The sequence below is a fragment of the Pleurodeles waltl genome, chromosome 4_2 (genome assembly GCF_031143425.1).
Source record: "Pleurodeles waltl isolate 20211129_DDA chromosome 4_2, aPleWal1.hap1.20221129, whole genome shotgun sequence".
In the NCBI taxonomy this organism is placed as follows: Eukaryota; Metazoa; Chordata; class Amphibia; order Caudata; family Salamandridae; genus Pleurodeles; species Pleurodeles waltl.
The window spans coordinates 2051042-2064557 of NC_090443.1; the positions used below are offsets into that span (position 1 = coordinate 2051042).

Genomic DNA, 13516 nt, shown 5'->3' on the forward strand with positions numbered 1-13516 from the left:
TTCATCTCTTGGCTTAGCCAGGGGGCGACACTCCCTGGCCACTGCAAAGAAGCTGCCCCTGGTCCTTTCTCAGTTACACTTAATTCCTCCAGTTGTATGCCAGAATATGGGATACAAAATTATGTCTGACATGATTATTTCGTTTTAAATATAATTTCCATACTATTTTCCCACTGGATATACATTCTCTGTTATTAACTCCAATGGCACATTTTTATATATAATATTTAGGACACAATATCTTTGTTAGACGATATTCTGACTCTGATATTCTACTACAAACCCATGTCTGCATTACATTCTGGTTTCTGTAACCTGGTCAGGCATATCCCACACACCACAGAGTTCTACTAATGCACTGCGTCATTTAGATCATCTTGCTGCTGTAAAATATTACCTGTTCAGTGCCGCATTGCTTCTTGCAACCAGGATTGCACAATTTTATACATTAAATAAACATTTTCAACAGGAGAACGTAGTTTATAAATAAATTTGATCATTTAATTCCGGAGCTACACTTTGCTCAATACATCATAATGATTCTCCTGCATGGCATGTGGTATATAGGAAACAATTTCAAAAGGCATTCGTGAATGAATAACTCACTCTATGGAAAAACAATGATGGCTACAACTTCCTTTGAATCCCCGCTGGTATTTAAACTAAAGTTTGCTGAAAGAGATTATGTGCTGTAATCTCATCCCAGTATTCAACACACCCATTGCTTGGACCTGATTTCTGGGTTGCAAAATGCACAAGATTGACTGTGCAAGCTCTTTGGCTACGTTACTCTGTGAGCATCATTGCATGGTTGTCGTGCTTGCTGATCATGAGGGTTGGGAGAATCAAATTGGGATGACGTAGATAACTTGAATTTGTGGTTGATTTGAAGTTTGGTGACCTCTCAAGCCTTTTGGTGAATTGGGTTGTAGTCTTAAAACCTTCCTCCCAAGATTACATGCATTAAAATAATTTTTGTTACAAGTATTTTTGAAGGATTTATGGCCTGATATAGAGTTGTGCAGACGAGTTACTACATCATAAACATGATATAAATCCCACCCGCTTTGTTATAAATGCATTATATCCAATGACACTTGTAATACAGCAAACGGGATATAATTTACGTTTGTGACGGAGTAACCCATCAGCAGAATTCTAAATCAGGTGTTAGTGATCAAATTACCTAAAATGTAAATTTCAAATTCAATTGCTCAACTCTCATCATGAGATTCAATGAGTTCTGCTGACCAGAAAAAAATAATTTGTCCCAGTACTTCTGTTTACAATGGCCCTGCTTTAGAGTTTGGCAGAGAGGATACTTCATTGAAAAAGCGACAGAGTACCCGCTCTGACAAAATGAAGTTCCACTGAAGTGCCATTGACATACTCCTCCAATGGCCAGATAGAGTGAGGGGCCATTTGTCTGCCTATTTAGAGCAGGCAGACAAATGGGCAGTTTTTACTTTTGCACACTGCCATCCAAAACGTGTTGGTAAGTCCATGGAAAATGTATTGATGAGACCACACCATGGGAGCAAACTCCTATGTTGTGGGGGCTCATTGCTTTTTTATTTTCAAAAAGAAAATCCCACTTTGGGATTTTGTTAATGAAAATAAATAAAAGATATTGAAAGTGTGTCAGATTGCACGCTTGTGTTGATGGGGACGTACGGCATACTTTCAATGCACTGTCAGTGTAAGAGATGGCTGCTGGAGTAGTGGACATCTCTAAATCCAGAATGTGGTTACCTCGTCAGGGCGACTGAGTATTTTACTCCGTATGAATAAAATCCATACTCTGATTTCTAAATCAGCCTCTTAGTTCTTTGGAAACATTTGACTCCATTACATTCAACTCTATGTATTGTGAGGGCCCTTCACATAGATCAATCAATATAAATGATAGCCACTAGCTTCCTTTCACATTTACAGTTTTCCTCGCAAGCACAGGTCAAAACGCAAAGGGTGCCACTGGCATGTCAGAGGACAAAATTGTGTTAAAGTGCCTGGCTAGATAAACTATGCAAACCTCAACCGGCAAGATTTCAGCCCCTTCAGACCCAATGCAGCTTTTCATTTTTGTGTGACCAATGACTGGACCATTTTGGGTTGTAATAATGGTATACAAAATGTGTCTCAAAAAGTGCTTTGAATAAAAGGGCTGATTGAGCGCCAGTCACTGTTATGCTTTCGGTCTCTGGTTGTCATGGTTTGGGTAACCCCTTGGCTCCGTGCATATGAGGGTTTGCCTCTTCAGAGTGTATTTTTCACCTCTTCCTCGAAGATTTCTCTCGTTTGAAGCTGATTATGCTTCAGAAGTAGAGAGGTTGCTGTGACTGCAAACACCGCTTAACACGTTGGCCATCTTGTTTCTGATGATGGAGTTATAGGTTTTCCCACCCTGGTAACATTAGGTCTCCTCAGTCACAAACTTCATCTCGGCATTCCTAGAGCCCGAAAGCATGGTGCTGTCCCGCACCCGTCTCCGGAATAGGAAGGGGAAAGCCTTTTTGAAGGACTTCCTGAAGCTGTCCCCCATGAAGGCGTAGACAATGGGATTGATGGCAGAATTGGCGTAGGACATACAGTTGGCCCAGGTTTTGATCTTGTACGTCTCGTAGTTGGCCTGGAAGTTCTTGTAAAAGCCCTGGCAGAGGATGAAGAGCTGGATGGGGCCCCAACACACCGTGAAGAGTAGGACAATAACCACCACCATTTTGGAGACCTTGGTTCTCATGGCAACCGAGCGTTCAGACAGATGCTGCACCTGCTTCAAGAATTAAGCAGCGTGAATACGGAGATAAGATGTAATGCTAAATAACAAATAACTAATATGACAAAACACAAATAGTAAGATCAGAAAAAACAAATGCTTTGTAACATACATGCGAAAGATATTTGTAAAAAGGAACAGCGGTACATAAATCTGTTGACCTAGAGTGTAAACGCTGCCACCGTACAGAAAGTATGGAAATGGAGCATTTCTTCCCCCTGGGCAGCCATGTGGGAAAAGCCATCAAAGGATATAGCATTCCGCCTGTACACAGTATTATCATAGGTTAAAATTCACCAGAAGCTGCAATCATTTCATGTCACTCGTCTAAAATGTCTCGTCCAAATTTACAGCAAAGTACTCCGATGTTTTAGAAGTGGAGAGGCATTTCATTACCGTATAAATCTCAAACATGGCAATGGACTACAATGGATGCTAACCTTACTAAGTGAAACCAGAAAACACATTCTCAGGTGTTCTGAAATGCCAATGTTACAGTGTGGAATCAAATTCACATAAAATCTCAAATGTATTCATATTACTAGTTCTTGATATAGCGCTCCTCATTAGAGATGGTGTCAGAGGGCATTACAAAACATAGCTGAGATGCATAAAGTTGACAAAGTATTCAATAACAGTCACATTCAACGTGATGTAATACAAAACTGAAAATGGTAAAAATAAATGTTACATAGTATATAGAAATGAAAATATATTATACGAACAAAAATTGATGCAGTAAATCTATAGAGAGGCTAGTCATATTGTACAGGGAGAATAATGTGATCAAGCATTGGCAATGCCAATAGATCTGGCTTTAAAAGAATGTTGCATGGTAATGTTAAATAGTACATTAGATACAGTGGGAATGGATATGTATTTGTGTAGAAGCAAACAACTGTAGAATTTAATTGCTGTAGGTTAAAAGGGCGGTTGACAGTGGCAGTGTGAAGCCAGATCTAAAACTCCATTTAGGTGAAAGGCTTCCCACCTCCCACCTGTGCGTTTGCCAGAAAAATTCACCATAAATTATCAACAGTGCTTTATTTGTAAAATAGTAAGTGCTGGTGCCCAAAGTGCTGCTCAGACACCTGCCGCTACCAAGATAAAAAGTCAGAGCGCAAATAGTGAGTATGCGCAGTCCTGAATCCACCTTAGCCCTCTTTAATTTACTGCCAGGCACTGCCTGCCCCTTATCTCACTTTCACAGGTGTCTTTTTTCTTCCTAGTGGGTGAATTTTCTGTATGTCTTTACTTCCATCTTTTTGTTTAGTTTGTTTTTCCCTCTGTTGGCCTTGGGAAATCTCTGATGTGGAGATATAAGTGCCGGTCCCCCAAAATAAATACCTGTGCCCCCCACTGACAGCCACCAGCTCAAATTAAGTACTGGTTATCTAAAACAAAATAATAGCATGTGTGTCTGCCCTTGAAAGTTCAATCTCAGGCAGCTGGATAAATAAACAAAAGGATCACTGCTTTGTCGGGAGCTTGCACTTTTTTGTGAGAGAACTCAACTTCTGCCCAACCAAAACATGTACTCCTGACTCCTGATGAAGCAGTAAAAGAAAGACTAACAAACATTTATATATCATGTAACAAAATCGTATAAGACAATGTGATTGTAGCAAAGAAAAAATAATGTATGTAGAAAATGTGCCCACAAAGTAGGTCGCCATTTAGTATAAACAAGCTTAATTAATCATGAAAATCGACAAATGTATTAATATGTCATAATTGCAGCTATATTCTATGATTTTCTCGTTAAAACTGTTATATGCTTAGCTTAAATTTAGCAGAGGCTTTGGCCTAGTTGCCTGGTCTCAATTTAACTGCGTGGTTTTCACTTGTATTAACAAAAGACATGTTTAAATATTTAAAAGCTGTATTTTTCCAGTAGAATGACTAATACACTTATCTCAAAGTTGCGTGCTAGGCAACTTTCATCCCCTTTGAAGTTCAAGGTCAGTTTCTGCAGGTGCAGACAATGAAGACACTGATGCAGAATTAATTGGCAACTTTGTTGCTACTTATGTTCCAAAACTCCAAGGACACCTTATGCGTAGATGAGTATTAAGAGAAAAGACACTATTCATTGGTCAAAAAGAAATCACCCCATGGACCCTCCAATGGAAAAACCTGAAGAATTTGGAACTATTCTTACTTAATCCCATCGGACGAAAGGAAGCCAGCCATTTTTCTTTTTCTTGATGCCATTTTGAAGTTAGATTTGAGAAGCCATTTTTGATGACACTTGGATGCTTTTTCTCTATCCCAGAGAGAGAGACTTTAAAGAATTCTCACCCTAGAGACTTTAACTTTAACTTTACTTTGCCTTGCCCATACAAGAACTTTTGCCCCCCTTTTTCCTTGCTGCTGCAAGGAAAACTTGTCTTAAACTTTGCCCCCCCTTGAAGTCTGCCCCATGCTGATCGAACCGGTACCTGAAGGACGAAGACTTACCTTGAATGCTGATTATATTTGGTAATTATAAAAGGATAAATGTACGATTCATTGTGTTTTCCTTCTTAGGTACCAACTGCTTATTTTGACAGAGCCTAAGCTAGAAGTTTTCTAAATTTATGTTGATTAAATTAATTTTGCATTGCATGAAGCCCCACATGCAATGCTAATCAGAAGTTAGTTGAGGTATTCATTTGATGCACCATGATGAATTAAAATCTTGTTATGCTGACCAATGTATGCAATTAGTCAATTTCAGTTACTTTTATTAGTGATTTGCATAGCTATATCAGAGTGTGTGATTATTCTAGTTTTACGTAGGTTGCGTTTCTTCCGTCGCTATGGACAGCCAGTAATGTTCATATATGTATATCATCTGATTTTGAGACTTACTTACATTCTGTTAGCTTTGTTAATATAGAGAAATAAACTCATTAACTTTTAATAAACAGGTGTGGTTATTCATGACTGAAAGGTCATGGTGTGTGTAATTACTGATTTCTATTGATTCTTAATTTGTTGATTGATTAACTAATTGAGTATTGATTATTGATTAAATAATTATTGATCACTGATTTGAGGGACCCGACAATTTCTTTGGATGAGGAGAACTGAACCCGGTCAAAAGGTTCACCGACCTCCGGCGTGTCCAAATATAGGTAAATTACAAAGACTGGACGCGCTATCAGTAGATGGTAGCAGAGCTTGATGGTTTGGCCCTTTGGGACCCCATCCGAACAATAGACAGATTCAAGTTAGAATTTTCTTTAATAAAACAAGTTGGAGAGATGATGATGCCCTAAATCCCCAATGACTTTCCTGGAATCTCAGAGCTTGCGAATGGAGGAAATGGAGGTGTGAGAATAGTTTCGGCGTTTCTAGTGACAGTATGAGTGAAGTTAGGGTTTCGCGCTTGCATAGCTTATGCTGCTGATGAATTGTGAAGTTTGTGAGGATTTTTAGGGGGTTACGAACTCCAATTAAAATTTTAGAGGAGCGGTACTCCAAAGTGTGAAAGTAGGGAAGTCGTCGAACTTCATATGTGTGTAGCGCTTTGTGCAGGAAAAATTGTCCACGTGGTTATTGATGTTGAAACTGGCCCTGCGAGGTCAAGAGACTCCGGAGTATGTTAAAAGGTGTATGAGACACTCGATTGATGTTGTAATTTGTTCGGTTTAATAGGTTGATCGGGCGTGGTCAACAAGTCAGTACGAATATTGAGGAATGAAAGAAAAATTTCGACTTTGAGACTTGACGAATTCTAAGGTGCGCTAGAATAGTTCATTGATCAGTTGAGAGTAAAGTTTGCAGGTCAAATTTTGCTTGCGAAAGTGGGAAACCGAGAAAGATGGAATAACTGCTGAGGCTAGTGAAAAATCCCTAAGGTGTCTGAAGCGATTGTATTACCTCTCCTGTAGTAAACCGACAGATTTGTTTTCTTCTTTTTGATTAGTGCTCGCGATATATTGCAGAAAATTAGTTTTGAGTGAAGCTGAATGAAGGAGGACAAGCCGCGAGACTTTGTCATCCGCAGTGTGTGAGTGTGAAGTCACTAGGAGCCGCGCTGGGATAGGTTGGTTGGTGAGAAGGGTCGCGCACGGATTGGACGCAGTCCGTGAAACGCAATTGGTGGGGAAAGGCAAGCAAAGAGTATTCTGGGAATTAAAGTCACTTATTGAGTACATTTTGAGAAAATAAAAGAGGGGAAAAATGAAAATTTTCAAAGCATTTAAGAGTGCCTTAAGGGGAGATGTATATATTAAAGCAAATGTAGGAGAAGAAACACTGCCTGAGGATACACCAGCTTACATCGTAATTGAAGAAAAGGGTGTCGCACCATGTCTTTGGTTAAAACAATGGTGTAAATTAACAGAAAAGCATGGAAGTGTAGCATTTCCTATCCATGGGACGTTTAATCTAAGAGTTTTGGAGAATTTAAAATTTGCGCTATATGACATGAAAATACCTCCAAGACCAGCACAGTTTGAAGCATTAGCAATTTGGGAACAAATAGCTAGAAGGCAACTACAAAAGAAATTTGAGACAAGAGTGAGAAAAGTAGAAAAGACACTAGCGGATGCTAGATGGGATAGTGCTCAAAAGGTTTGGAGATCAGATATATTGCAGGGAGTTAAATTGTTTCCAGCAATTACTGACGAAGCAGAGATTGAAGGAAAGAAAGCTACCCATAAAACAAACAGGAGTCAGTCCAAAGATAGAGAAAACAAGAGAACCTCGAAAAGGTCAGACAAATCAGATGATGAGGAATTCATTCTGCAATTGCTAAATGACCGTCCACCACCATATGTGGAAAACGAAAATGGCCCAAGCACTAGTACTACCCCTTCAGAACCAATACAGGGTACTGTAACACCGAATTTGAGAAAATTGCAGATGCAAAGTAGTCCTGATATGCCTTTTACACAGGAAATACCACAAGTTCAGAGAATATATCCTGACATGACTAAACTGGAACCTGTTAATGATTATCAGCCACAGGTCCAAAGACGCTATTATGATGAGCATAATTTGGAAATAGCTTCTAATTTAATGGTGCAGAGAGGAAAGAATTTCCAAAGACCGACATTGATTCAAACCGAACCAACACAAATTTGGATGCCTCAAAAGCAGATGCAAGAAATGCCAAAATACATTCAAACAGCAGAAACACAGTTAGACATGCCAGCAATGATGAACCATAATGTGGGAATTAACATGCCACAGATTTTGGGTAACAGACAGAATCCGGATGCAATGTCTTTGCCTATCACTGTAGGTTCGCCAGTACCAATATATATACAAGCAAAGCCAAGTGTATGCGATCAAGGTGTAATGACACAGAATGAGACAGGAAAAAGATATATAGAAAATACCCAAGAAATGACTCCCGTAGGAACACTGTCAAATAGATCTGGGTCTTTGTTGGAATTTAGTCCAATTCCAATTTGTGTTCCGTCAACTGTGGTAAGGTCAAATCCACCAGTAATAATTCCTGCAAACTTCAAAAACTGAAATATTACAGAAACCATCAGTAGCAGTAGACGTAGATGCTACATTAATGGGATTAAACGCACAACAGTTAACACAATGGTTGAACAGTCTGAATACCCCACAGAGTACACCCAAGGGGAAAGGAGAAGAATATTTGAATCAAATAAGATTGGGCATGGAAGCAGGTGAACTCGTAGATGGAACAATGGGTCTGAACAGGTTAGAATCATACACAGAAGAAGAGCTGAGATACATTTGCCCTAGAATTACAAGAGAAGTGAGCAGCATACCTAAGAGGCTACAAGAAATTGCAGACAGACACAAAATAGTAAAAGGGGCATTAATATGTCATAATTGCCGCTATATTCTATGATTTTCTCGTGAAAACTGTTATATGCTTAGCTTAAATTTAGCAGAGGCTTTGGCCTAGTTTCCTGGTCTCAATTTAACTGCGTGGTTTTCACTTGTATTAACAAAAGACGTGTTTAAATCTTTAAAAGCTGTATTTTTCCAGTAGAATGACTAATACACTTATCTCAAAGTTGCGTGCTAGGCAACTTTCATCCCCTTTGAAGCTCAAGGTCAGTTTCTGCAGGTGCAGACAATGAAGACACTGATGCAGAATTAATTGGCAACTTTGTTGCTACTTATGTTCCAAAACTCCAAGGACACCTTATGCGTAGATGAGTATTAAGAGAAAAGACACTATTCATTGGTCAAAAAGAAATCACCCCATGGACCCTCCAATGGAAAAACCTGAAGAATTTGGAACTATTCTTACTTAATCCCATCGGACGAAAAGAAGTCAGCCATTTTTCTTTTTGTTGATGCCATTTTGAAGCTAGATTTGAGAAGCCATTTTTGATGACACTTGGATGCTTTTTCTCTATCCCAGAGAGAGAGAGACTTTAAAGAATTCTCACCCTAGAGACTTTAACTTTAACTTTACTTTGCCTTGCCCATACAAGAACTTTTGCCCCCCTTTTTCCTTGCTGCTGCAAGGAAAACTTGTCTTAAACTTTGCCCCCCCTTGAAGTCTGCCCCATGCTGATCGAACAGGTACCTGAAGGACGAAGACTTACCTTGAATGCTGATTATATTTGGTAATTATAAAAGGATAAATGTACGATTCATTGTGTTTTCCTTCTTAGGTACCAACTTCTTATTTTGACAGAGCCTAAGCTAGAAGTTTTCTAAATTTAGGTTGATTAAATTCATTTAGCATGAAGCCCTACATGCCAACGCTAATCAGAAGTTAGTTGAGGTATCAATTTGATGTACCATGATGAATTAAAATCTTGTTATGCTGACCAATGTATGCAATTAGTCAATTTCAGTTACTTTTATTAGTGATTTGCATAGCTATATCAGAGTGTGTGATTATTCTAGTTTTACTAGGTTGCGTTTCTTCCGTCGCTATGGACAGCCAGTAATGTTCGTATATGTATATCATTTGATTTTGAGACGTACTTACATTCTGTTAGCTTTGTTAATATAGGGAAATAAACTCATTAACTTTTAATAAACAGGTGTGGTTATTCATGACTGAAAGGTCATGGTGTGTCTAATTACTGATTTCTATTGATTCATAATTTGTTGATTGATTACCTAATTGAGTATTGATTAAATAATTATTGATCACTGATTTGAGGGACCCAACAATTTCTTTGGATGAGGAGAACTCAACCCGGTCAAAAGGTTCACCGACCTCCGGCGTGTCCAAATATAGGTAAATTACAAAGACTGGACGCACTATCACTCTCAACATGTGGGGGTAGCCAAAGCCCTTCTCCTGGCATTCTCACATAACTGTCTGGTGACAGCTGCGCTGTCAAGGCACACCAGAAAACGTAGAACAGTCTTATAAACATAGGTCCAGATTAAAAGATGGCTGGTTTTATTTGTGGGGATACCTTTTGGCTGGAAATAAAATGACCGGCTGCTATCCCCATATATAATTCCACCTTTCAAAATATTTGGCATCATGTTGGCAAATAACACTTGGCTCAGATGTAGGTCTTAATGTGCACCACAGGGTGTGAGTGGGGAGGGTTTGCCAAGGCACAGCAGTCTGTGGTCTCTCCGAGGGGAGGATTCTATTCTCCCTGTGCTTGGGAAGTGGGTTAGGTGGGCCAGGGGCTAGGGATGGGTGTCTGCACTTGCAGTTCCATCCCCACGTGATTAAAAACAGAGCAGGTATTCCTGCATCCAGGAAACCTAGTGTGAGAACACAGGGCCGGCTATCATCCCATGAAGCTGTTCCCACCTGGGATTACCACTCTGTCCAATTTATGATCGGGCCATAGCTTATTAGAAGGTGAAATATATGTATGAAAGCTTATATCGAGAGACGCCAGGCTATACAGGATGTGGTAAGTGTTCATTTGACTTTATTTTGAAAGTGAGTTGCTAGGAAGCTAATCTTACATGAGTGTCAGGGGTGTTTCCGATTACATAGGTAGTGCCAGGAAACATGCACTTCAGTGGTAGTTTTCCTAAAGTTCCAGTCTTGTTAACAATGAGAAGAGATTGGTTTTTCAGAACTTTGTTTTTACCAGCAAGTCCCAGTTTGTGTTTGAAGTCGGTAGAACAATTTGTGGTGAATGGCCATGTAAGTTATGCTTACTGTTCTATACACACAGCTAGGCATCACCGACCAGAAACAGAACACGCCACACTAAATGTTTGTGTGTTGTATAAAACACTAGTGTGTGGCCTGGTAGTCACTTAAATGCACTAACTTGATAGTTACCAATATTTGGGATTTTATGTGAAATTTGCACCTTAACAGCAACATTTGAAGACATTTAAGAATTTCTGAGTTTTTTCATATTGTATTCTGATGTTATGGTCTACAACTCCTATTAAAGACTTGCCTTTCAATTAATTTCGAATTGTAAAACTAGATACGATTTTAACATTGTGATTTTTAGTTGTACTGCAGCTTTTGGTCTTCTGTTTCACAACAGTTCTTGAAATTATGTGTTTTGTTGCAAACTGTAGAAAAAGATTAGTGGTCGAAATGAAGAGAAACTCTTTTTTTAAAGAGATGGTTTTGTAAAAAGTATGTGACATAGAAACCCTTTACTAAAAATTCAGTGCTCGGCTAGACGAAAAAATATAACAATTTAAGGTACAAAACTGGCTTCAAAGAATATTTTAAAATCTTAACAAATGGGAAGTCCACATACCAATAAAATAGGAAAAGAATGGTTTACATTTGCAAAAAGTAAACGCTATTAGAATCACTGTGCGCTGCCAGTTTAGAAGTGTTTGATTGGTTTTCTGCATAGGATATCTGTAACTAATTACCTCTGTAATAATTTCCTATAAAGATGCATAGCACACAGATATCATTAGAAAAGAGGGCATGCTCACCAGCACTAATGGTTCATTTTACAAAACATTGAAACTGCTTTGGAGTACATAGTGCAAAAAATGTAACGAAAAGTCTGTGGTCAAGTCAACGCCAATGCTTTGCCACCTGGATTCAAATCAAATCAGGGTTTATAGAGCACAACTACTCACCCGTACGGGTCTCAAGGTGCTCAGGGAGTTTGTCCTTTGAGCTGCAGTCAAAGAGCCAGATTTTAAGGTCCTTCCTGAATTGGGGTAGCAATGGTGACTGCCTGAGGTGCAGGGGCAGAGTGTTCCATTTGCTGTGAGGTAGGCAAAGGATCTCCCACAAGCTGAGGTCTTCTGTATTTGGGGTATGGTGGCTAGTGATTGTTAAGCAGAGCAGAGAGGTCTGATGGGGGACTAAAAGGTGATGCAGTGGTTGAGGTAGGCGGGTCCTAGCTTGTGGAGGGCCTTGTAAGCGTGGACAAGAAACTTGAAGTTCATTCTCTTCTTGATAGGGAGCCAGTGGAGGTCTCTTAGGTGATTGAAAATATGTTTGCAGAGGGGAATGTCCAGGATGAGTCTGGCAGAGGAGTTTTGAATGTGCTGTAATTTCCTGAGGTTCTTCTGGGTGGTACCGGCGTAGAGGATGTTGCTATAGTTGAGTCTGCTGGTAACCAGGGCATAGGTTACTGTTTTGCGGCAGTCCTTTGGGATCCATTTGTAGATCTTCCAGAGAAGTCGGAGTGTGTGAAACCAGCAGGATGTGACTGAGTTGACTTGGCAGGTCATGGTGAGCGATGAGTCCAGGATGACGCCGAGGTTGGTTGCGTGGTTTGTTGGGGTGGAGGGTGCTGAGGGTCGATGGCCACCAGGAGTCGTCCCAGGCTGATGTGGATGGTCCAAGGATGAGGCTCTCGGTCTTGTAAGAGTTGAGCTTGGGGCAGCTGTCTTTCATCCAGGCAGCGACGGCTTCCATCCCATTGTGGAAATTCTTCTTGGCAGTTGTGGGGCTTTCAATCAGTGAGATGATCAGCTGGGTATCGGCGTAGGAGATGATGTTTAGCCCGTGGTCCCTGACAATGGATGCGAGAGAGGCCATGTAGACGCTGAAGAGTGTGGGGCTCAGGGAGAAGTCCTTTGGAACTCTGCAGCTGATCTATGTAGGTTCTGACAGGTAAGGTGGGAGTCTAACTCTCTGTGTTTGGCCAGACAGGAAGGAGTGTATCCATTGTAGGGCCTTTCGAGAATGCCGGCGGTGTGGATTATTGGTACCACTTATGTGGAGGGCAATACAGATAGGCTTCACAACGTCTTGCCCAACCGTCTTCAGCATGCCAGAGTAGCATGCCACCATAAAGGTGCCTTCCCTGGTAGTTGTCATGCATGGGCACACATGCTTCAGCATTAGAGGGTTCTACTTAATTATTGTAAATGCTTACCTGGTAATTGTTATCAATAGGTTCTACCACCGGCTGTCCCACCCGCTTCAGCATGATAGAGTAGCAGACGCATATGGTGACCAGAGGCAGAAGGTAAACGGCCAGGAAGGTGTACAGCAGAAATCCCTTCTTCTGTGCCTCTGTGGGGAAGGCTTCTGTGCAGTAGGTACGCAGGCCATACCAGTATCCAACTTCAATGCGGTGGTACATGGCCACGGGCAGAGACAAGAGAAAGGATCCTACAAAAACAAACACCATGAAAGGGAATAAACTGAGATAGCAGTTTGACATCACTCTTGCCAAGTAACAACACTTTCAATATTATATCCAAATGGCAAGAAACAATGACAGTGTCGTCTAAGAAGTCAAGTTTTCAACATCAGGCTGTAGCAGATGCAATGGCGGCAGTGGCAGGCGGTAATTTTAGAAGGGAGGGGGCGGACGGGAAGCACACACACTCATTCATTCACACAAACGCGCACACACACATCCATTCAAACATACACGC

At 40.4% G+C, this 13516-nt stretch overlaps 1 protein-coding gene across 1 annotated transcript in view; it reads right to left on the reverse strand.

Annotated features, from left to right (window-relative positions):
* Positions 1-476: 476 nt before the first annotated feature.
* The window catches only part of LOC138292025 (G-protein coupled receptor 54-like), a 78471-nt gene continuing 65431 nt past the window's right edge, over positions 477-13516 (reverse strand). Inside the window, exons 5-6 of the mRNA XM_069230352.1 lie at positions 13009-13247; positions 477-2773 (exon numbers count right to left, since the gene is read on the reverse strand). Coding sequence (XP_069086453.1) covers positions 2414-2773; positions 13009-13247 — 599 coding nt within the window. The 3' untranslated portion in view covers positions 477-2413. The remainder of the gene's footprint in view (positions 2774-13008; positions 13248-13516) is intronic.